The sequence below is a fragment of the Protopterus annectens genome, chromosome 1.part1 (assembly GCF_019279795.1).
Source record: "Protopterus annectens isolate FY-2018-M chromosome 1.part1, PAN1.0, whole genome shotgun sequence".
Classification (NCBI taxonomy): Eukaryota; Metazoa; Chordata; order Ceratodontiformes; family Protopteridae; genus Protopterus; species Protopterus annectens.
The window spans coordinates 829,905,071-829,929,260 of NC_056726.1; the positions used below are offsets into that span (position 1 = coordinate 829,905,071).

General features: G+C 41.3%; 1 protein-coding gene across 2 annotated transcripts in view; it reads right to left on the reverse strand.

Annotated features, from left to right (window-relative positions):
- The window catches only part of GBA2 (glucosylceramidase beta 2), a 2,751,058-nt gene that overhangs the window by 228,125 nt on the left and 2,498,743 nt on the right, over window positions 1-24,190 (reverse strand). For both annotated transcript variants that reach the window (XM_044078535.1, XM_044078526.1), the window contains exon 15: window positions 13,723-13,838. In XM_044078535.1, coding sequence (XP_043934470.1) covers window positions 13,723-13,838 — 116 coding nt within the window. The remainder of the gene's footprint in view (window positions 1-13,722; window positions 13,839-24,190) is intronic.

Sequence of the window (24,190 nt, forward strand, 5' to 3'; positions counted from 1 at the left end):
ACTATGGTTTTAGTTTAAAAGAGATTTTTTTTTTTTTTTTTTTTAATTGTACCAAACAGTTGTGACAGTTTAGAACACACATGGAGCGCTAAAGCTCTCAAATGTAACCACTAATGCAATACCAACTTGTAGAGAGAGATCTGGATTGGCTGACTGCATCCCCCCCCCCAATATTTTGCACCTGGGGCAGTTGCCCCTCTCATCCTGCCCTACTTGCACTACTGGTAGCAGGTTTTATTAGCTCCTTTAGTACTTACTGTACATCCGCTGAAAAAAAGGTGCCTAAAATGTATTAGAATTGAATCATCCAGGCAGTTAGTTGAAGATGTTTGAGTGTGGGGCGCATTCAACTCCCCCTGTCTTGTGAGAGTAGGTCTAGTTTTTGAGGAAACTTGTGGTAATTGCACTTGGATAGTTCCATGAGAAGGGAAAACTAATGTTGCCTAGGCCAAAAGGGGGTCAACAAAATTATTTTTGAAGAATCCTTCAGAAAGTGTGGAAATGCATAAAGGAACATTCCCGTCCATGGGAATGAAAAAGCATCTGTTTTCTGGGCCTGTTGCAAGGAGTCCTGGGGCAGAACTTGTTGCATTGTCTGTTTTGAAAGGAGGAAAACAGATTGACCTGAGGTGTGTCACACAACTGGATCAATTCTTGGAAGACCCCCTTGTTCATTTTGTATTTGTGAGGGTCTGTCCTTGTCCCGCTCAGCTTGTCAGCTACTATTTATTGCTGTGATAGAATGTTGGATGCTTGGAGGATTAAGGAGTGCTAAAGAGCTACCTCCAAAGCAATCACAGCCAGCCTGCAGAGAGGGTACAACCTTGTTCTCTCTTGCTTGTTGCTGTATCACATCACTGTGGTTTTGGTAGTCATATGGAAAGGTCCTGTGGACCACATATGATGAAGAGATTTTAAGACATGGACCAGAACCATTACAATGTTTATACTTATGTGCTGTGGTCTGTCTGAAGAATCCCTCATGTGCTCTGGTCTGTCTGAAGAATCACACATGCCTTGTACCTTTAACCCCACTGAAACTGCTGCCAAGCAAAACCGATGCATCTGCAAATAAAGACCGACTTGGAGGTATAGAAGAAAAAGGCAGACCTGCATATACTTGTTTTTGTAGTCTCTACCAGAGTAGCGTTTTTTAATGTTTTACAAAACCCAAGATCGGTATCTGAAATTCTTGAAGATGCACAAGTTGGGTCCATGTGTTTTTTTTGATAGCACTAAATTGTCCTCTTGTGGAACCTTGCAAGAAGAATCATGAGACTCATAGATGCCATGAGCCCCAGGATCTTAAACTCTCTAGCAGACGTCTGAGACTAAGGTGAGAAGCTCGGAAAAATTTCCAGATAAAAAGCCTCCATCCCCTGCATCAAAACAGCCTTTTGCTGCAGAGACATTCTAGAAAAACAATCCTGTGTAACAAGGTCAATGAGGATTTCTGATTTCCCAGTGTTTGTTTGGAATCCCAGACTGGTCAGAAGAGATTAAACCCACTTTAACAACTCTTGAGATCTGACAGGAGTCTCAGAAAAGATAAGTAGGTAATTTAAATAAGGAAAATGTGAGTGCCCTTCAGTCTGCAATAAGCTATGACTAGAGCTAGACACTTTGTAAACACCATTGGAGCAGTAGATAACCCAGAGTACTGATAACGTAACCCAGACACAAAAAAATCTGAAATATTTACAGACACCTTTGGCTATGGGAATGTGACAGTATAAATCTTTTAGGTCCAATGTTGTCATAAAGCTTTAATGGGGAATGAGAGGTAACAGACTCTAACTGGTCAAAATCTTGATTTTGGAACTTCCACATACAGATTTAGGAAGAAAAGATCCAGGGATGGTATAATGGGTAAGACTTTAACCTCACAGATAAAAGATACTGGATTTAATTCTGACTTCATGTTATTGGCTAGGCTTGTAATAGTCTGCAGACTGGTAGCCTAGAATTTATCATCATCAAAGATGATGCCATAGTATGAACAAAAATGACTGACTTTACTAATGAGCTTTGTTTCTGGTGTCATTCCAATGGGTTACAATACGTAACAGCATGGGAGGACAAAGCTAACAAACCACATTGCTTAGCCAAGGATGGTCTGCAACTGTCCCCTCTAGGTTTTCAAGTATTTATCTAAACACAGTCCTTCCCCATAGCACAGTGCCTTTTTTAGGCAATGCCAAAGTAATAAACCTTCTGACATAGCAAAACCAATCCAAGTACTACTGCTCAATATGCTTACAGCCTAAATAAGAAACTATTCCTTCTAGGGTCTCCTCATCCTGGAGAACGTGGACATCTGTGCAGTTAATGAGACATGGTTTAAACCATCAAAGAGCACCCAATCAGTGCAGGGTTACAATGCCTTAGCTACATTTAGGCCAGTTGCTACACAGACAGGGAACAAAGGCAGAGGTACCTCAATTTCTAACAACAAACTCACCTCAAGACTAGTTAAACAGGACAACATGCTTGAACTTCTCCATGTCCAGACTTCCATAGGCAAAGTCCCATATCATATCTTTGCAAGCTATCGGTCACCCTCTATGATTCAACTAACCCATAACTCATTCTTGGACTTGATGGAAAATCTTACCATTCAACCCAATACCACATTTATGGGTGGCTTCAACTACCTCACTATAAAGTGGGACACATGACCCCAAACCTACAGGCCCAGAGATTCCTAGACTTTGTGAACACAAAACACCTTGGTCAAGATAGTCAACAAATCCACTAGCAAACGTACTTTACCTGGTACTTTCAAATATGAAAGAAAGCTGTACCCCATCCAGTGTAGTGTCCTCTGGTAAGGTCAGACCACAAAGTTGTCTCCTTCGTAATAAATATCAGTTCTGTAACCTTGGCAAATCCTGTAAAATTTAGGAACTATTTATTCTAAGGCAAACTTCCCATTACTAAGCGATATCCTGTCAAAATTTCAAGTCCCCCAAACCATGAGAACACAACTACCTATGTGGAATGGTTTACAGAAACCCTGTACAATCATGTCAATAAATGCACGGAGACTGCTGTGCCTATGAGAAATAAGCCCAAAATTAACTCAAACAACATAAAAAGCTTGTCTGAGAATGCTTGGAGGTCTGAAAAGATGATCTGTAGTCTGTTTCTGGGGAAAAGGAGGGCTATCCTGCACAGCTCGCTATCCCCACCAGACAAGTACTTTAAAAGATGAAGCGATGCATGGTTTTAGAAGTGAACAGAAAGAAAAAAACTGGGGGAAAAGTCAGACAATTTAGAAACTGTGCATTTCAGGTCATCAGCTTAAGCAAAATGGTCAGAACATAGGCAAGATTTGTTGTTCAGTCAAAAAAATGATGTGGAAATACAAACATCAATGTCCAGCTGCACAAAAATCTGAGAGTTTAGTGTAGTGTAAATTATTGTACAAGTATGACTAAATGCAAAATAAATCTGGATCCAAATGTCAGATGTCTGGTCCTGGGGACAGAAAAAAGTACACTTGTGTACACTTACCATAGATGTAGATGTTCAAGTGGATTCACTCTGTTGCAGTCATCTAATTTGGGTTATCTGCTTGCAGTAGCCCTCAGTCAGCCTGATTATCAATGTCTTGGGTCCTGCGTCGGTTGCTGTCTCATCTTTCATGATGTCAGGTAGTCAGGGGTATAAAGCATGCAGCCAACGCCATTACATCAGTTTTTCCTGCCCCAGATGTCAGGTGCCCCCCTAATGGGAAGCAATTAAATACATACACAAGGTTATAACTCTAACAAAAAAGCAAATACACCAAAAAGCTTTTAAGCATAGTAAAAAGGAATAAGAGATATAGCCAAAAGAAGTCAGGGGGCTGGAGGGAGAGAATCAGGACTGCAAAAGTGAATACACTCGAACATCTACATTTATTGTAAGTGTGCACAACTGTACTGTGTTCTTCGTGTTTCACGGTTGCAGTCATCACATTTGGGTAGATTCCCAAAGCTAAGGATGGGAGGAGGAATTTAGATAGCATTAGGACCAGCTATAAGGCCCTGCAAGACTGCAGTGGCAAAACCAGCTCTAGATTTAGAGAGAATTGGTAAATGGCAATGCTTGGTGAAAGTATGTACAGAACTCCAGGTAGCAGCTTCTAGGATGTCCCTGGTAGGGACACCTCTGAGAAAGGCTGTAGAGGTAGATGCAGCCTTGGTTGAATGTAGTTTTATGCCCTGTGGGATAGGTTTTCCATGGTGCTTATAGCAGAAATGAATGCAATGGCCTATCCATTCAGAAATGGTTTGCTTTGAAATGGCCTTCCCCTCTGCCCCTGCAGCAAATGCTACCAGCAACTGTTCAGATTTCCTGAGAGGTATAGTCCTGTCCAAGTAAAATCTAAGTTGTCTGTGCACATCTAAGGAGTGCAGTATCCATTCCCCTTTGTTTTGTGGATTCGAAAAGAAGGTTAGCAAATGAATGGACTGATTAAGAGCCAAACTGGATACTACCTTGGGCATGAAGGAGGGATTGGTCCTGAGGGACACCCTGTCCGCTTGAAAGATGATGAAAGGCTCCACTGCCATAAGGGCCTGTAATTCAGACACCCTTCTTGCTGAAGTGATGGCTAAAAGGAAGGCTGTCTTCCAAGAAAGGAATTTCAACTCTGCATTTGCAGCTGGCTCAAAAGGAGGTAGAGTACGTTTTTCCAATACAAAGTTAAGGTCCCAGACTGGAGTAGAAGCTCTCCTGGGTGGTCTTAAGTTTTTAGCCCCTCTGAGGAACTGTTTGAGCAGTAGATGAGAGAAGAGGAGTGGTTCTATGTTGTAATGAGCTAAAATGGCTGAGGCATGAATTTTGATGGAGGAAAAAGAAAGGCCCTTGTGAAGCATCTCAATTAAATATTGAAGAATCTGAGGTAAATTGGGCACTGCTGTGCTCATCCCCCGAGTTTGGTTCCAGGAACAGAATCTTTTCTATTTTTCAGCATAAGATTTTCTAGTACTAGGCCTCCTTGCCACCAGAATGACATCCAACACTTGTTTACTGAGGGATGGTAATAAGCCAGGCTGCCAGGTTCAGGGTTTGAAGCTGAGTGTGCAGAATCTGACCCTTCTGCTGGGACAGCAGGGTAGGGATCTGAGGCAGGTGCCATGGTGCCAGCAGTGACACACTGCGCAAGAGGGGGTACCAGTGCTGGCGTGGCCAGTCTGGTGCAATCAATATCATCCTTGGTTTGTCCTGTTTGATCTTTTGTAGTACCTTGGAGAAGAGAGGCACAGGAGGAAAGGCATAAACTGATAGATTTTTGCAGGTGAAGAACAGGGCATCCACTTTCCAAGCTTGTTTGTGGGGAGTCCTCGTGCAGAATTTGTCCAACTGGTAGTTCTGGGGGGAGGCAAACAGGTCCATCTCAGGGCTCCCACATTTGTTTATCAACATGTTGAATATCTTTGGTTCCAATTTCCACTTGTGTGGGTTCATGAGATTTCTGCTTAGATCGTCTGCCAGTGTATTTAGCTTTCCTGGCAGGAATTGAGCCTGTAGGTGCACTTGGTAGCTCAAGGCTGTGTCCCACAGAGCCATGGCTAGTCAGCACAGAGGGTATGAGTGGGTTCCCCTCTGCTTATTTATGTACCACATAACAGTGGTGTTGTCCGTCTTTACCATTAACTGCCCTGGAAGAATGTGGTCCTTGAAGGCTGACAAAGCATTGTGTACAGCTAACATTTCTTTTTGATTGATATGCAGGTGCATTTGACTTGGGTTCCCTTTGCTCTGAATGCACCTCTCTGCCATGTGAGCCCCCCATGCATAGTCTGATGTGTCTGTTGTTAGGGTTTGGGCAGCGGGGGGGGGGGGGGTAGAGTGAATGGCAGTCCCTTGTTTTAGGGGCAGGCCTCTGCCCACCAAAGGAACTCTAACTGTAGGCAAGGTATGATAGGAATCACTGCTTCTAGATCCTGAGAATGTTGACACCATAGTCTTTTTAGATACCATTGTAGTTTCCTCATATGCAGTCTTGCCTATGGAATTAGGAGAATGCAGAAGGCCATGAACCTCAAGTTTTGCAGTATTTGTCTTGCAGATAGCAGGGTCTTTGTGGCCAGTTGTTTGAAGTAAGCTGTCAAATGAACTTGTTTCTCTGGCGTGAGGAAAGCCATCTGGGAAGTTGTGTTCAAGCTTGCTCCCAGGAATACAATTTGTTGGCAGGGTACCAGATGTGATTTCTTTTCGTTTATGGTGTACCCCAGAGAAGTTAGCAATTTTTGTACAAACGCCAGATGATTCAATAATATGTCCTGGCTTTCTGCCTGAATTAGACAATTGTCTAGGTATCGGTATATTTGAATATTTATTTGCCTGCAAAATGCAATGACTGGAGCTAGGCACTTTGTGAATAGCCTGGGAGCAGTAAATAAACCAAAGGGCAGTGCAGAGAAATGATAGTGCATGCAGCCTGCTTTGAAGTGAAGGAAACTTCTGCAAGATTCCCTGATTGGGATGTGCAGGTAGGCTTCCTTTAAATCTAGTGTTGCCAACAAGGCATCCTTGCCTAGCATAGGAAGCAACTGGTGAAGAGTTAGCATCTTGAATTTTGGGATCATCAAAAAAGTGTTTAGGATAGAGAGATCCAGGATAGAATGCCAGGAGTTGGCTTTTCTGGGCACCAGAAAAAGTCTTGAGTAGAAACCTTGTCCCATTTCCTCTTCTGGGACAGTTTGAATAGCCCTTATACTTGAGAGAGAGAACTTGCTTTTGGGCCTCTGCCTACTGATTTAGGGGTAGATCTGGCCAACTGTTTGGGGTTGGTAAAGTGTGGAAGTGGAATCTGTATCCTTGGGAAACTATATTTAAAACCCATTTGTCCTGGGTAATGAGTTCCCAGTTTTTTGCCTGCAGAGCAATCTTTCCCCCTAAAGGAGCAGTCAAGTTGAGAAGGGCCTGGAAGTTTTAAAGTTAAGTCATTGAGACAGTTTACCATAAGGGGGGGGGGTCTTACTACTCCCTGCTTTGGAAGTGGGAGCTCCCCACTGCTTAGCCCTGTGTGTACCTTGGGAATGAAGCCTATTCTGCTGGTTCTGGGTTTGGACTGAGAAGGTCTGGAAGAGGCAGGAAAGGACCAATCCTTAGAGGGCCAATGCCCACTAAATCTTGGAGGCTGCACTTGCAGGAAATCTTTAACAGTTTGCATAGATTTAGCTTTTTCCTCCATCTTTTTAAATACTTCTTATGCTTTGTTGCCAAACAGGCGGCCCTGGTTTAAGGGAGCATCCAACAATTTAGCTTTAACATGATCTGGCAAAGATTGCTCCTTAAGCCAAGCATGCCTTCTAAGTACAGACCCAGTAACAGCAGCCCTGCAAGATGCCTCTAGTGAATCAAAACCACATTGCAAAGTATGTTTTCCAACTTGTTCAGCAGAATGGATTACATCCTGTAAATCCTTATTTTCAGCACAGTCAGGAATCAACATCATTTTCTGTTTAAGCAATCTAATAATATGCTGCTACTTTAACATATGAAACTGGCAACTTAAGGCCCTAATGGCCAAGTCTGCAGAAGTGTATACATTCTTATCCCATCTATCCAGCGCCCTGGAATCTCTATCAGAGGGGATAGGAATTTTTGGCAGTAGTAGCCTTTATGCCCTTGGGTCCCTGTGAAATCGTCTCAGGATCCGCAGTAGGATTTTTAAAGATGAACTTGTGAGAGTCAGGAACCCTGTAATATCTATCTGGTTTTCTGGGAGCAGAAGGTAAGGAGTCAGGGGCCAAGCTAGACTCCGTAAAGGCCTCCGTAAAGGCATCATCAACAATGTCCAGTACAGGGGGGGATAGCTAAAGGTCTATGTTGGGGCATGAGTAAGAAATCCCTAAGCCTCTTTTTAGAATCAGAGTAATCCTGGCTTTCCCAGTGAAAATGCTCCCTAAGAGTATGCAAGGTTTCACCAAAAGAGAAATCCTCTGGATGGGAAGCAGAGGGAATAGAGTCCTCTGCATCAGAATCCTCATAGGTAGATAAGGGTAAATCCTGGTCATCAGAAGAAATAAAAATTTCAGAATCCTGATCAGAAGAATCATAACCAAATTCAGTCCTACGTCTCTTAGAGGGGAAAGGTTGGCTTCCCCTGATTAAAGTAATAAGGTCTTCAGCCATTCTTATTTGCTTTTTAGGCATAGAGGCCTGACCATGCGGTCTGGGCGTCGGCTTTCTAGACATGGATCGAGGCCTTGAAGAAGGCGTTGGTTTAATATGCAAGTCAGTAGGCCTGAATACACCCTCAGAAGCCGGTGCCTGCACAGCGGCTCCGGACCCATCCAAGGTAGAGACATCCGCAGGTTCCACAGTTGAAGCATCTTGCAGCATACTGGACTCCGAATGGGTCTCAGTAGAGGCCTGCAAATCTGAAGTAGCAGGTATCAGGGGCTGCAAAAGCACCTCATTGAGTACCGGCGAACTGGCGACTAGCTTAGGATAAGTGTCGTTGGCAGCTTTGGACCTAGTCGGCCTGTCTCTGTCTTTATCTTTGTGTTTTTTCGGAATGTTGGTAGTCGGGTGGCTTACCGAAGCCATATCTGGATAACTGAACAGAGTACCAAAATATTTAGAAGTGTAAATATACAGACGACGAATAGTTCGTTGTTTAAATAAGGCAGAAAACAGACAGCGAGGTATGCTGTGGTCAAGGCCTAGGCAAGGAATACAGTACGAATGAAAATCTTTATGAGGTATTTGCTTTCCACAAGAAATACAATTACTGACTTTTACTGACATCGGTTTAGAGCAAGAAAAAGTTTCCCCAATGGGGTTACTTAGCTTTAGTTGAAGACTTCAGTTCTGAAACTCGAAAACAAAAATTTCAGGAGTCGGCCGACCGGCACTTGCGAACTGCTTCTGCTTCGGACACCGCACGGCAAGAAAGACTGATGTAATGGTGTCGGCTGCATGCTTTATACCCCTGACTACCTGACATCATGGAAGATGAGACAGCAACTGAAGCAGGTCCCAAGACTCTGATAATCAGGCCGACTGAGGGCTACTGCAAGCAGATAACCCAATGTGATGACTGCAACAGTGAAACACAAAGAACATCTGCACAGCATTTAGTGCACAAGAAGGCATTCTGGTTCCTTAGGGAAGCACAAATTAAGATCACATCATCCACTGATGGTTCTGGCTCAATAGCAGTGGGTATTTCTTTTTTTATTTAAGTTTGTTTACTGGAGTAATACACCAATCAAACCAGACCATTTGCAAAAATAAATAAATAAATAAAAGAACCAAGGTATTGGGAGCAAATAACAAGAAAGGGAAAGCTAACAGAATGGGAAGAGGCCAAGAATTTATTTGGATTGCAGGTTAGAGATTGCCCTCCCTATCAAGGACTGACATCAGAGTATAGGCAAAGAGAAAGAAATGGAGGGCTCTTAAATGAAAGACCATCACTGGCAGAGTTTTTAATAGAATCTAGAAGAGAAGCTGTCTTTAAAAAAGGAGTAATTAGTAAACATATAAAATATAGCATGATAATTATAAGAATCAATGAGAGGAGCTTAGAAAGGACTGGGAAGAGAGACTGGATAAGCAATTCACAGGGAGACAATGGGAGTATATATGTATATCTCCCAAATATGCAACAAAGCCTAGAAGATTTAGGATCTTTGCCTGGTAGTGTTTACACAGGTATTTTTATATCCAAAACAGACTCAAAAAGAATTTTATCAGGTGGACGGCAAACAATGGAGGTGTGACGGGCAAGAAAGACTGGGAACACATTTTTTGGGAGTGTAATGAGCTGGCAGACTTTAGGGATGACTGGGAATATGATTTTTTTGAGTTATGCTACAGAATCAGAATTGCCTAGACATAGTAAAGCCTTGCTGAGTCTAATTATGGTGGCTGCCAAAAACACTTTTACTAGAAAATGGAAATCAAAGTCTAGACCAACTTTATTAGAAGTACTGAATGTAGTAACAGAGATAAAACAGCTGGAATTGGGATCTTTAGAAAAGGGAAGGCGCCAGCTACATAGGAAAAAATGGGAACTGTGGGAACAATACATGCAGAGCAAGAACAAGGTTTAAGAGGCAGGATTTGAATGAGCCATATAATGCTTAACTGACAATGACTGGATGGTTTATAACTGATGTACAATGTTTGGAACTACAATTTTTTCAACGGTATCTGTGATGTAAGTTGGTGGCAACTGAAGTGTTATCATTTTGCATGTTTTTCATTTATATTACTGTAAGATTGCCTTTGTCATATGTGAAAATTTAATAAAGATGTTTGGGGAAAAAAAAAAGACATTTCACAAAAAAATTAAAACAGAACCAATTACAAATGCAGAGTAATCACAAAAGGTACACATTCCAGTAGATAATTTAAACAATTAGCCAATATTAGTAACAGGGGAACAAAATGTGGTGCCATCTGGCTTTGGACAGGGTGGTACAGTTGTGTTTCCGGGGTGGGTGGGAAGTTAGAAATGAATCAGCAGAATTTGTTTTTAATTGACTGCAGATTTTTTTTTAGAGGCAGTGGCTATGAAGGGGAACCCATATTTCAGAGAAAGGGATATATTTCTCTGGACCAGAATAGAAGAAAGTTAATCTTTTTCCTGGTGTTTTTTAATCTTGTTATACAAGTTAAGTGACTATTCCAAGTCATAAATCTAGGTGTTTAAAAGACATGGTATTTTCTGTTGGGGTACCACTGAGATGATATGCAATGTTGAGATTTTTAGGAAGTTTTTTTTAAGCTTTTGTGAGGTTCCAAATATCATACATTTTGTTATGGAGGAGTTTAGGAGCACCTTATGGTTGCATAGCCAAGAATTAAGGGAGTGGAGGTCAGACTGAAGCTGGGTTTGAAGAGTTGATTGTGTATGACTGGATCAAAAGATAACCATGTTATTAGGGTACAGAGTGATAGGAAAGTTAGGGAGGTCATTGGGCAGTTTGTTAATAAAAACTGAAAACACTGGGATGAATATGGAGCCCTGGGGCAATTATTTGGTAAGGGGTGCTGGAGATGACAGTGATGAGATGGACTCTGACTCTGAAATACCTATTTGTTATGAAATCCTGGAACCAGATGACAGTGCTGCAGCTATGATTTCTTGGAGGGGAGTCGAGATGCAGGAGGTGGTCAATAAAATCAAAAGCTCTGGTAAGATCAATGAAGAGTACTCCTGAAAGATTTCTTTTATGCATACTGAGAAGGATCTCATCTGTATGCAAGCATACTGCTGTCACTGTGCTCTAGCCAGTGCAGAATCCACACTGTTTAAGAGTGAGGAGATGGTAATGTTGGATGTAAGTGGACACTTGGCTATAGATTAGTTTTTGAAGTAGCTTCCCAACTGCAGGAGGGACAGAGATAGGACAGAGGTGGGAGGCATTCTCTGGCTGAGGCTGTTTGAGAAAGGGTTTGATAACTGCAGTTTTTCATATGTCTGGCACTATGTTTTGAGTTGAGCAGAAGTTATAAATGTGGAAACAGTAGTGTGGAAAGGAAGTTTTTGTAATGTGAGATGAATCAGGGGAGCAGGTTGTCTGCACTAGGGGGAGCATCCAGGGGTATGTTTACTAGTAGGGGGCTCAAGATCTTTGAGAGTGATTTTCTTAAAACTGAAGAGGGCGATAAAAGATGTGGGAGCTGGGTGAATTTGGGGGAGAGGCAGAGGTTGTGGTACAAAGGAGATGGCTGAATTCCTTGAGGAAAGTCATAGGTTGAGCCTCATCCTTGGAAAGTCTGGATGGTGATAGGGGAGGAAGGAGGATCTGTGAGAAGATTAATTTGTTCACAAAAGTGTTTGGGTTTGCCAAGAAGAGATAGTTGTTTGTGTACCTGATTTTCATCCAAGGATAGTCCAGTACCAAATCCATAAAGGGAGCAATGGTCGGTTCATGATCCTATGAAGGTTTGAAGGGTTGAAGTTATAAAAAAATGTTCACACCCCATACTTAGAAAAGAAAGATCACATGAGTTCCAAAAGAGGGGGATGTATGTGGAACTGCTACAGAGACAGCAAAGAGAAGGTTGTCCAGAGGATTATGTTGAACAAGCCACCCAAAACATAGATGTTTAATTCATGAAAATAACTATAGTGCACACAATTAGCATAGTGATGGAGCACATCACATGTCTGACATAGCACACCAGCAGCACTAGGGTAATACTGCACTTAGGACTGAGGAAGTACAGCTGGGTGCATTAACTGCTGATACAAAATAATATAATGGTTTGGGAGAAGGCAGGGAATTCCAAATACCACTAGAGGAGAGTAAACACAACAGAGTTCCAGTGACTACCATTAAAAGGGTTGCTGAATGGGCACTGTTTTTGGTGGGGCTGAAGCCACGGTCACAGATCAACACGTGGAAGGTGTTAAGCTACAAGACTGACAGACTGTTGCTGGGGTGAAGGAGATATCAGGGACACTAAGTTAACAAGGGCTAAGTATGAGCTAGGGCACTTTGGGCTTTGATCAATGGCAAGAAAGAGGAAGCTATAAAGAGTCAGCTGACTACTCTAAATTAGCTAACTCACTCTCTTTCTTTATATATATATATATATATATATACATATAGATATATATATATATATATATATATATATATATATATATATATATACATACATACATATATATATATATATATATATATATACATATATATATATATATACACATACATACATACATGTGTGTATGTATATATATATATATATATATATATATATATATATATATATATATATATATACATGCACACATATACACACACAAACACCACTTTTATCATTGCCTTTGTGGACAGTGCCATGACAGAAAAGGATACTTGAAGGACTGGATCACTTACCTACTTAAATACAGAAAACTCTAGTTGCAAACACCATACTGGAAGTAGGCCAAATATTTCCACTACTGGCAAATGACTGGGGAGGCAGGAAGTAATCTCCTACTGATTAACGGTAGCGCAGTAGTGTAGGAATAGGACCTATCACTAGCAGGAAGGCGTAGGGCGCATCTATGACATTTTCATGGGACAGGTTGGCAAGGCATGGCAGGCTGACGTGAAAGCATCCCATGTTGAAGGGTGGACAAATGACTTGTACAGAATTTCCTGGAATTCCACCCAAACCTTTATCAACCAACAGTGGTGTTTCAAAACTGCACACCCTCTAGTCACTAAATCCATAGAAGGATATTCTGCATATACTATGGGCAGGTGAGATCATAAATCTACAAAGTTCATATCAGCTCCACAAACTTGGAAAAGGCAGATGCAAAATTTGCAAGACATTCATGAATTTCCACTCCAGAAATATAGATACATTACGACTTGTACATTTCCCTTAAAAGAAAATGTATAATGTTTTAATATTAATACATAAAATAATCAAAACCACTCAAGTAAATAAGGGCAAGGACATCCATATTAACTACAAAAACTAATTTATCTATTTGTTCATTAATATCAACTTTAATTTTTTTTCATGGCACACATAGGTGCTTGCAAGCAAGCACACTCAAACCCCACTAAGTGAAATTTAGAAGGATCACCAGTTCATTTACTGACATGTCTTTGGGCTATAAACACATCAGGTATTTCATCAAGAGTTGCTCCTATGGATGTACAGAGGAGATCATCCAAATGCCAAGCAAAACAATGAGCTAAATAATGTATTAAGCAGCTGTCCACTGCAGACCACTCAAAACCTGGTTCATTCTCTTACCTCAAATTCCCCATCGCCTAAGTCACATGCTCGTATCAGCCACTGTCCACAACATTGATCCGCCATTACACTGTTGGAATAGTACTTACCACTGCTGTCATAGTTGTAGTACTTCCCTGCAAAACAAAATATACACTAACTGAATCTCTGTAAATCCAGATACTGTTACACACTATTTTTCCAGTTCTCTTGTTTAGTTTTGCAGAAGATATATTGCGTTTTAACAGGCCTTTAAAGTCATTCTTTTACTTCTGTCAAACTGATGATAAATGTAGGTTGTCAAAACAGGGCTTACATGGAGTATCTTTGGCATACCACACTATTAAGAAATATCTTCAGTTGCAATTTGAAACCATTTGATGTTTACCTCAGAAAAAGTGCAGGTGGTTCCAGACATTCCTTATTTCTTTTCTGCCTTAAAATGAGTAGCAATATAGTTTTAAAAAAAGTAAAAGAAATTAAATCAGAATGAAATATCTTAGCAAATCAATGTGAAATGTCTTCATTTTGAAAAAAGAAGACATGCGAATGAAGCAAACCCTGTTGCAAGACATTTTCAAGGAAAACTTCAGGCATGTTTCTGCCTGTGAGTAGCTAGTTTGATTCTATTAACTCTCAGTATTTTAAAATTATTTTTACCATTACTTGCTTTTTTTTTTTGTTTATTCATTCCTTTACATCTGCTAGCTCCTAATAACAGTTCTTGTGTCTCCATGAAGATCCTCCCCTACTACAGGGGGTTTTTGACTTCTAACCTCCCTAAGAATTAGAGGAGAGTAACAGTCATTTCCTGTTTACTGCGGTGGTGGTGCTGTGGTAGCGTTGTCACCTCACAGTATGACATTGTCCTGTTCGATTCTCAGCCAAAGCGTCTTCTGTGTTGCGACTGCGTGAATGGGCGTACCTTCGTTGAAGGTTGTGCGTCAGAGCTGGTAACTCGGTACGTAAAAATCTACTACCAATCATTAGCGGACTGGAGTTCAGCTGTGGCGACCCCTAACCGGGAAAAGCCGAAAGATACAACAGTCATTTCCTGTTTAAACAGAAGTGAAACAACAGCTTTGAGAAAGCTCCATTCACAGTAGGGGAAATAGAAAGCATATTGGCAAAATTGGCCAAGGCAAGATAACATCCTGAGCCAGATGTCACCCCCTTGGAAATTTACTGGAAGGGCAAGCAATTTGCATTTTCCTGGCTGACTAAACTATTCAGTTATGTTTTGGGTACAGGGTCGATACACAGTTCATGGATACAAGAGATTACTGCAGTGTTTTAAAACCAGACAAATATATCACACTTGTCTCCTCTTACTAACACACATCCATTCCAAACCATGACTACAAAACTGTTGCCACAGCCCTAACTAAGAGACTGGCAAGTTACCTCCCATGACTGATACATCCAGACCAGTTGGGCTTGGCCTCCCATGCACAAGGTACACAGTTCGATCATGACCTCCGATCAGTGCTTGTTTGGAATTTGCATGTTCTCCCTGTGTCTCTGTGGGGTTCCTCCCACCTCTAAAAAAAACATGCCGAGTGTTTCCATCTCAAACACACCAATGTAAGGAGCTGTGGGAAGCAGCACAGACTCTAAATGGTACCCTATAGGAGGAAGAGTTGTACAGACCCAACTGCTTTGGGCATCTGCTGTGGTGTGCAATACCTTCAAGATAGGATAACATGGATCACAGACTGCATGCCATGCAAGGCTAGCAACCCAGTGTAAAATATGTCTCTAGGTGATTCAGTCATGTTGACTGATGTTGCCAAAAAAGGCATGGGTAGTTATTGGTGATAAGTGGGTTGAGAACCCGGCCTACTCAGGGCTACGCCAGTGATCTATGCTAACAGTGGGAGATGTATATGTGCCCCTACTGGCCAGTGTGTGCCAATCATAAAGGCCATCAGCCTTGCATCAATAAGCTACTAGCCAGCCTGTGTCTAGTTGCCCAGCCTGGGTTACCTGGGATAGCTCTATTGAGTGAAAGCTGGATTTAAAACCAATCAACCTGCCAAACATGAACTGAGAATTGCTACTCAATGTAGGTTCACTGACAGAATGTAGCTTAGAAGTGTATTACATGAAGATACAGAAGAGGTTGGACACCCTATGTATCCAACAGACAAGCTGGAAGGGAAGTGCAGCGAAACCACTTGGCTTGGGATCCAGAGTCTACTACTCAGAAGGGGGACAGGCTAGAAATGGTGTGAGAATTGCAGTTAGAGAGAGGCTTCAGAAGGCAGTGAGGGATGTTAGCAGAATTAGTGGCAGACTCATGGCATGATAGGGCAGTATTCATAATCTAAATCTATGCCCGACAGCAGGGTTGTGATAGTGAGGAAAAAAGTGCATTCATGCAGCAGTTGCAGGACCTACTAGATAAAGCAGGACAACATGAATTGGTGTTGATAATGGGTGACCTGAATGCACATATTGGGAAAGAGAGAATAGGATATGAGGATTGCCAGGGTCCACATGGGTGGGGCAACAGGAATAGAGGAGGAGAGGCCATTTTAGACTTCTGTCTGGCAAATGGTTTGATAGTAGCCAATACATGGTTCAGAAAGAGAGACAATCACAAGATCACATACAAAAGTGGCCAACATGCAACTCAAGTAAATTTCCTTCTAGTAATGAAAAGGCACTGGGGGTAAAATTAATGACTTCAAAGTCATCCCCAGTGAAACAGCAGGCCCACAGCATAAACCACTGGTTGCCACAATCAGCTGCAAGCAGTGATCACAGAAGGCTCTAAAGTCAATAGAGACCAGGCTGAAGACCTGGATGTTGACTGCAGAGAAAGTACAACAGTTCAAGGAATTACTCAGGGTGCTAGCATCCCAACAGGAGGAAGAAATAGGTGGAGTTGAAGATCGGCGGCGCCTCAAAACAGCATGTGTGAGGACTACAGAACAGATATATGGCCGAGCCAGATATGGAAATGAGGCACATAAAGAAAAGCTGGTGGTGGAATGCAGAAGTCCAGGAAGTCATCCAAAGAAAGGAGTGCAGGAAAAAGTGGGAGATAGAAAAGATCAAACAGGCTAGGAAGGAATACTGGTTGGCTAACAAAGAAGCTAAGAAAGGAGTTGCAATGGCAAAGAATAGGGCATCAGAGGCAATCTACCAACTTCTAGAAAGTGACTCAGTAGGTGGTACAAAAAAAATATATCAGGTTGCAATGCAAAGACAGAAAGATAAAGAAGCTAGTCAGGCACCTTTCATAAGGGATGCCAGCAACAACCTGCTCACCAGTCCACAGGACATCAAAGGCAGATGCAAGGAGCATTTCCAGCAGCTTCTGAATGAAGAAAACCTCATTGAAGCTGTGCTGCCCCAGAAACAGCCTATGATGAGAGAAGAGGAGGAGCCCACCCTAGAAGAAGTAAGAATAGTACTAAAGAAAATGAAGTCAGGGGAAAGCAGCAGGCACAGATATGATAAAGATGCAGGGTGAGATTGGGGAGAAATGGCTCCGGAGGGTACTCATAGCAGTGTGGAGAGAAAGGCGTATCCCAGATGACTGGAGAACATGCATGCTCATGCCATTGTACAAGAACAAAGGGGACCATCCACAACTGTGTGCAGTACAAAGGCATCAAACTCCTATCACACTGCATGAAAGTTCTGGAAAGCATGATTGATAAATGGATATACAGAGCAGAATGTAAGATGGGAGATGAGCAGTTTGGATTCATATCAGGATGCAGCACTGACCCAATGTTTGCAGTGAGACAGATAGTTGAGAAGAAGCTAAAGATGAGAAATAGTCCAACTAGGCATTCCTAGACTTGGAGAAAGCATATGACAAGGTCCCAAGAAAGCTGAACTGGGCAGTATGGAATGTGGTTGAAAGTCCCAGAAACACTGGTAGAATTACTGCAGGCTATGTAGAAGAACCCAATGACTCAAGTACGCACATTGTTCGGCCTCACAGGGATTCCCAGAGGGAGTGGGTGCCCACCAGGGTTGAGCTCTGAGCCCACTGCTGTTCACACTGGTGATGGACTACATTACCAAACAGGTTGGATGTGACAGATCAACAAAGTTGCTGTATACATAAGATGTGGCATTATAGGCAGATTCTGAGCATGAACCTCAGCAAAGGACAGGGGAATGGAATGCAAAACTGAAGGCACATGGGATGAAACTAAGCAAAGATAAGACAGTGGTAATGACAGCAAATCGGGGAAAACAGAAGCAGCTGAGAACTGAGATTGAAGGGAAGATAGTGGAACATGTAAATAGCTTCAAGTATCTGGGAGGGGTGGTTGAGGAGAAGGGAAGTCTGAATGAAGAGGTCAAAGCTAGAATTAGACTGGCTGCAGCCAACTGGCATAGAGTCTCAGGTGTAGTATATGACAAAAGAAGCCAAAGAAGCTAAAAAATAAGGTGTGCAAGACAGTGGTGAGCTCAGTACTACTGTGTGGTGCAGAAAGCTGGGCAGTAAAGGCAGAGCAGATGAAGAAGCTAGAGGTGATGGAAATGAAGTGCCTGAGAAGGGTAGCAAGATGTACATTGTGGGACAGATGAAGAAATGAGGACATAACAGTAGAAGCCAAAGTAGCTCCGATTGCAGAAAAGATCAAAGGGAACAGATTATGCTGGTTTTGATATATGTGCGGAAAAGCAGAAGACAATCTAGTGAAGAAGATTTGGGACAAACAGGAAGAAGGTAAGAAGAAATGAGGATATCCAGCAAAGAAATGGATGAATTGTGTGAAAGAAGATCTGTGACACTTGGGCACTACTGTCGAAGAAGGCAGAAGTGTAGCATTGAATCGAAAGAGATGGCAACAGTTAACACGATACTCCAACCCCATGTAGAAAATGGGGAAAAAAAGGGGATGATGATGATGAACTGGGCTTTATACAACTATCTTTGACAATTTAATCTCAGTAGTGAAGATATTCAAAGACTATTAACTGCATGAGAAGCATCTTCTCTCAGTTGTGACCCAGAGAAACCATTTGATAGGGTATCCAGGTAATTTTTATTTAAAACCCTGCAATGATCTTATCTCCCATTAAAACTGATAACTCTCTTACAACAGATGTGTACAGGCTTCAATGCCAGGATAAAGAAGGATTTAGTCTTTACACTTTTTTTCCATTGACGGGGGGACCTGTCAAGACTGTTCTATGTCCCCTGATGTTTGTTTTACATTTGGAATCCCAAGTAAGTAAACACACTAACTTTATTGTGAGGGATACCAATTAGCTCAAATTCATAAAAAATGCCTTACTGATCTTTTTAACTAACCCTAAGAAGGACGTTGAGCTTGTTTGCTAGAGCTGACCACCTTTGGAACTTAATGAGGTATGATAGTAACAGGAGCAAAACTACAGAGATGTGTTACTTTCACTCCTAGCAAAAAAATAGTTAACATGCTCTCTTTCTTAAATATGTAGACTAATTTCTGTTACCTTGGGATTAGAGTGGCCCCACTCTTTTGGAGACAACCAACATAACTTTTAATGATATTTCTGCAACATTGGTGGGGCTAGTGAAAAGGTGGGAAAATATGTACCTAGATACATCTCAGAGTTCAAGCAATTAAATTGTTTCTCCTGCCTTTGTTTACTATACTCATGCTTTGCCATTACTCCCCCTTCTCCAAACAAGGGGCCATTCAAAAGTTCAAACAGTTATCTCACTCATATATATGGTCAACCCTGAGGGTGGCTTGGAATATTTTAACTTTGCCAGGAAACCTTGGTGGTTGAGCTTTCAAGCCTTTCATCTTTATCTAGCAGCCAGAAGATTGAAATTTTTTCAAAGTTTCATCTTTATGGTTTCATGGCAGCATGTGATGGTAAATCACATAGGTGGCAGTACATTCTGCTTTCACAAACTGGTGGAAAACAGAAGCTGACCCAGCACGGGTTAAATGGGATATTATAAAAATTAAAAAATGAGCACTTCGGAAGGCAACCTTCGATTTGTTGAGCTTAAAATCCTTTGACAATACTAACAGTAAAAGAAACCACGATAAAAACAATAAAAATATACACACAATGCTTAACATCTCACTGCGTTTATGTCAGAATACAGACTTCTTCAGATGCATGCATACCCTATCCATGTGCTTCCTTTTACATCCAAAGCAATAAAAGAACCATTAATTGCATTGCAGCCCTAATATTTGAATTAACATCCATTTCTCTCCTACAATAATTCCTTAAAAAATATATGTACTGTCAGTCACACTGCATTTTTATATTGTCAAAGGAAAGAAAAAAAAAATGTAAGCTCAACAGATCGAGTGTTGCTTTCCAAAGTGCTGATTTTTGGATTTTAAACATTTTGGTGGTGCTTTGGGCACTTTTATCTCATTTTTTGTTGGTTGACCAGTGAACTGAGAAAATTAAAAGTTGCAAGTCTTCTTCAGGACATCTGCCAACAGGTAATTTAATAGATTTTGGAAAGCAGGGTTGGAGCAGCTAGAAGAAAGGCATGATTAGTTGTCTGTATAAAATTTTACTAGGCACAACAGTGAATACAGCTGTCAAAAACATACTGATGAGGGAAAAGGAACTGGGAATTTCAAATGCCAACACGCTTTGGCAGGAGCTGTTACAAGCTCCCATATACACTATTAAATCCCAAAAATTCAGATTTTATGTTTGGCAGTATATGTTTCAAACACTTTTATACCTCATCTCCGCTGCATAGAATATACCAGACTGTCAACCTTGTTTGCTGGAGATGTCAATAGAGTGCCTTAGGTGACTGAATACACATTTTTGGGAATGCCCATCCCTGGGCCATTATAAAACAGAAATTCAGGAAATATGTAATAGGATTTTTCAGGAACCCCCAACTACTTACTCCATCCCTAATCTTAACAGGGCTAGATCCAGAAATGCATATGGGAAAGAGGAACTGTCTATTATTGACTATAATAATGCTGCTGGCAAAAAAAGGTATGTTAAAGAAGGTGGAAGACAAGGAGGTCTCCCCTGGGTTCAGAAATTATTAGCTTAATGAACAATTTTAAAGACTTGGAGCTGGCAGAAGTGGCCCAAGGCAAGCAATTCAAAATGTTGAACAAATGTCAGAAATGTGTGCTGGTGTTTACTAACCCCAATAAGATGAACTTTAAGTAATGTGTGACACACCGCCCTTCTATTAATGGAGAGAGTTAGATCACTGCACTGTTGGTGATTATCTTTCTGAGTTAATACTGGTTGAGATGTCATTAATAATGACAAACCCTCCTAGCAGTGCACCTGTGTTCCTTTCCTTTCTTTTTTCTGCTATCTATCAGACACAGTCCGTTTCTTCTATTTTCTCATTTATTGAGATGTTAAACACATCATGTTTATCTTACATAAAAAGGTTCACTTTTATGTAAAGCCATATCCAGGCAATATAAAAACTCCTTGCTTTAACATATGATGCACCAGTCAATAATATCTGCTACTGTCATTGTTCAAATTCTCTCTCTCTAGGATGTGGATCACCTGTGCATATACTCTCTATTTTGCTGAAATTGATTTGAAGTAAATGGAGCTAAACAAAATAGAAAAATATAATCTGTATTATACTCACAAAGGCAATAGAAAATAACTATAGGCAACATACATCACTTCCTCCTCAATCTTGCTTATAAATAAATGTGCATATCAGGGTACAAACTTTGTACCAACAGAAATAATTGTGGGTCAATCAAAATTCAGAATGTATGACACCCCATCCATTTAATTCCAGAAAAATTCAGTAGCAGCAAGACCCAAATCATGTTGAACTGACAAATACATAGTGCTTATATTGACTGTAATAAACATACTATCATTTAACCTTGTTAAGCTCTTACAAAAATGTCCAGTACTCATATTATAGGATTTCAACTGCAGGATGCTTGGCTGTAATAACATATCTAAACCAGTTACAAGTCTATCTAATGAATGCCCCACCTGGAGGACAATATGTCTGCCAGGGGAATGAGAACAGATTTAGAATCTGCTGAAAGTATGCTGCAGAGGTGTTGGCTCTTTTTAGTATGTTAAAATAAAAGGTATTTTTAAAGCTCCACCACATGCCAATATAAGTCCAGACACTTACCATGTTAGAGAATGCCCCATCCCAAAGGTGAGAACCTGTTCCCAACATATTACCTAATGAGTAGAGAACACATATCAGTACACTAGGGCACTCGAACTATAAAGTATTAGCAATACAGTTTTAGCAATCAAACATTCCCAAGAGAAGAAAGAAATGAGACAAAGGGATGGATAAGAGAATGAGGATTCCATACAACTTGATAGAAACCATTAGAACATTAGCCCTCCATAACTACTGAAAGCCCTTGTCAGCCTTGAACTAAAATGAGGAAGACTGAGACAAGAAGTGATGACCTATGTCCAGTAACCCAGCACTCCCTTCCATACAATGCGAACACTGGTTGGAGTTACCCCCCCCCCACAAAAAAAAAAGAGACAACACACAGCTGAAATGATAACTGGAATATTTGTCATGCAAAAACACTCAGAAGATAGGAGCTAGACGTCACAAAAATAGAGAGAGTAATACATTTCTATAATATGGAATGAATTCCACTTCTCATACACCTCAACCTTAGCTCAGAGCAATTTGGGAAAGGGTGAAGGAACATCTCTGACTGCAAACTGGGAGCCATTACTGAATCCCCAAATGATGTGGATATTCTACAAAAGGGCCTTACAGAAACAGATGCTTGGTTCCAGAGCCATGTGCTCAAGCTCAATGCTAAGAAATGTATAGTTATCCGCTTTGGGAAAAAACATGTACCTGTGAATTACCACAAAGGTGGCAGTACACTAAAACACCGAAAGTATGATGAGACTTTGGGACACAGGTGGACAGTGGTCTCACCTTCGATAAACACATCGCCACAACAGTCAGGAAATCCTTCTATGTGGCACACCTCATCACTAAGGGCTTTTCATCCAGAAAAAAGGAGGTCATTGTCCCACTGTACTCAACCCATATTAGACCCACTCTAGAATACAACGCCCCGTTTTGGTAAGTACCTCTTCAAGACATCTGCAACAACTGGAAAGGCCGCAGAAATACCTCACTAAAAGAATCACAGGCCTAAAGCAGATGCCCTACGCTGACCGAACTCCAGCTATACTCTGTCGCATATCGTCTACTCAGACGCGATCTCGACTTAACATACAAGGCCATGTCAAACCCAGAGCTGTTGGACATGCTCCACTTAAATAAATCCCTATCCCTCAGAGCCACACATTCCAGGGATCTAAACCTTGTCATCACAATGAACAAAACATGCTAGAGGGATAGGTTCCTGACCTAGAGACTCCCCAGACTCTGGAATAGACTGCCCATACATGTCAAGCAGAGCACTTCTTTGGCCCTCTTCAAAAGGAACCTTGACGATTGGATGGGATAGGATATTCACCCCAGGGATCATGTCGGTCTCCCTGCTAGACAGGGGTCCACGGAAGTAAATATTGTGGGAAGAAATAGCCAGGGAATTGTTATGGCTAGGCTTGTATAGGCCCTACGGCCGATAGCCTAGTACCAACCTATGAACCTATAGTAAAGAAATTTCACTGTTGCACTCTCTTCCAAAATAATTTGGTCCCAAATGCCCATTATGGGGACATTTAAAGAACCCAGGCACTCACACTTAGCTTTATATTTATGCCAACTCTTTCTAATGTATTTCAACAATCCACTAAAAAGTAGACAGTCATCAGGTCTCAAATCTGACGTTACAGGCCTCAAAAAAAGGAGAGAACATCACTCTCTTGAATATCTCTGGTCAGCATTGAGGGACTTTACTCTTCTTACTTTGCACCCTGCCAACCCCATCCTTGTCCATATCCATGACACACTTTGCCCAGAGACTCAGCTTCAATTGCTAATGAGATGCTTTACTGAAATACCTGGATATCCACTTTAATGTTATGGATGGAAGAAATACATTTTAGGTTGTCAAGCTATCTCTTCATAGCATTAAGACGACAACCAATAAGCATACATCTCTCCTTCAATGTGCAGTCACAGTCCTCTAACACAGAGCCAATATATTTACATCATTTAATGTCCATAAGCCTCAATGTTCCTTATACAGCCACAGGGAAAACATTCTGAGCCAAGATAACTCCTCCCATGCAGTTAGATCTAGCCATGATGGTCATTCCAGACACATGAACAACACATTTCCTAAAGTAACCGAAAGAGGTACTGTCACCAAAATCAAAAACATGTAGCATATGGGTCACTATTAGAGCAATACAGGTAAGAGAACACAGTTTCATGATGTACAGCTTTTCAGCCCTGAGTTTTTCCTGTTCAGTCAGCTATTGATATATTCTTCAATAAAAGATAACAAATAACTGTACCACCTTTGGCCATGCATTTATTGCCTACATAATGGATGATAGCTCACATCCAGTTAGATGGGAATAACACCTACCAATAAGAATTTGGGGGAACATCCAGTGCAGATGT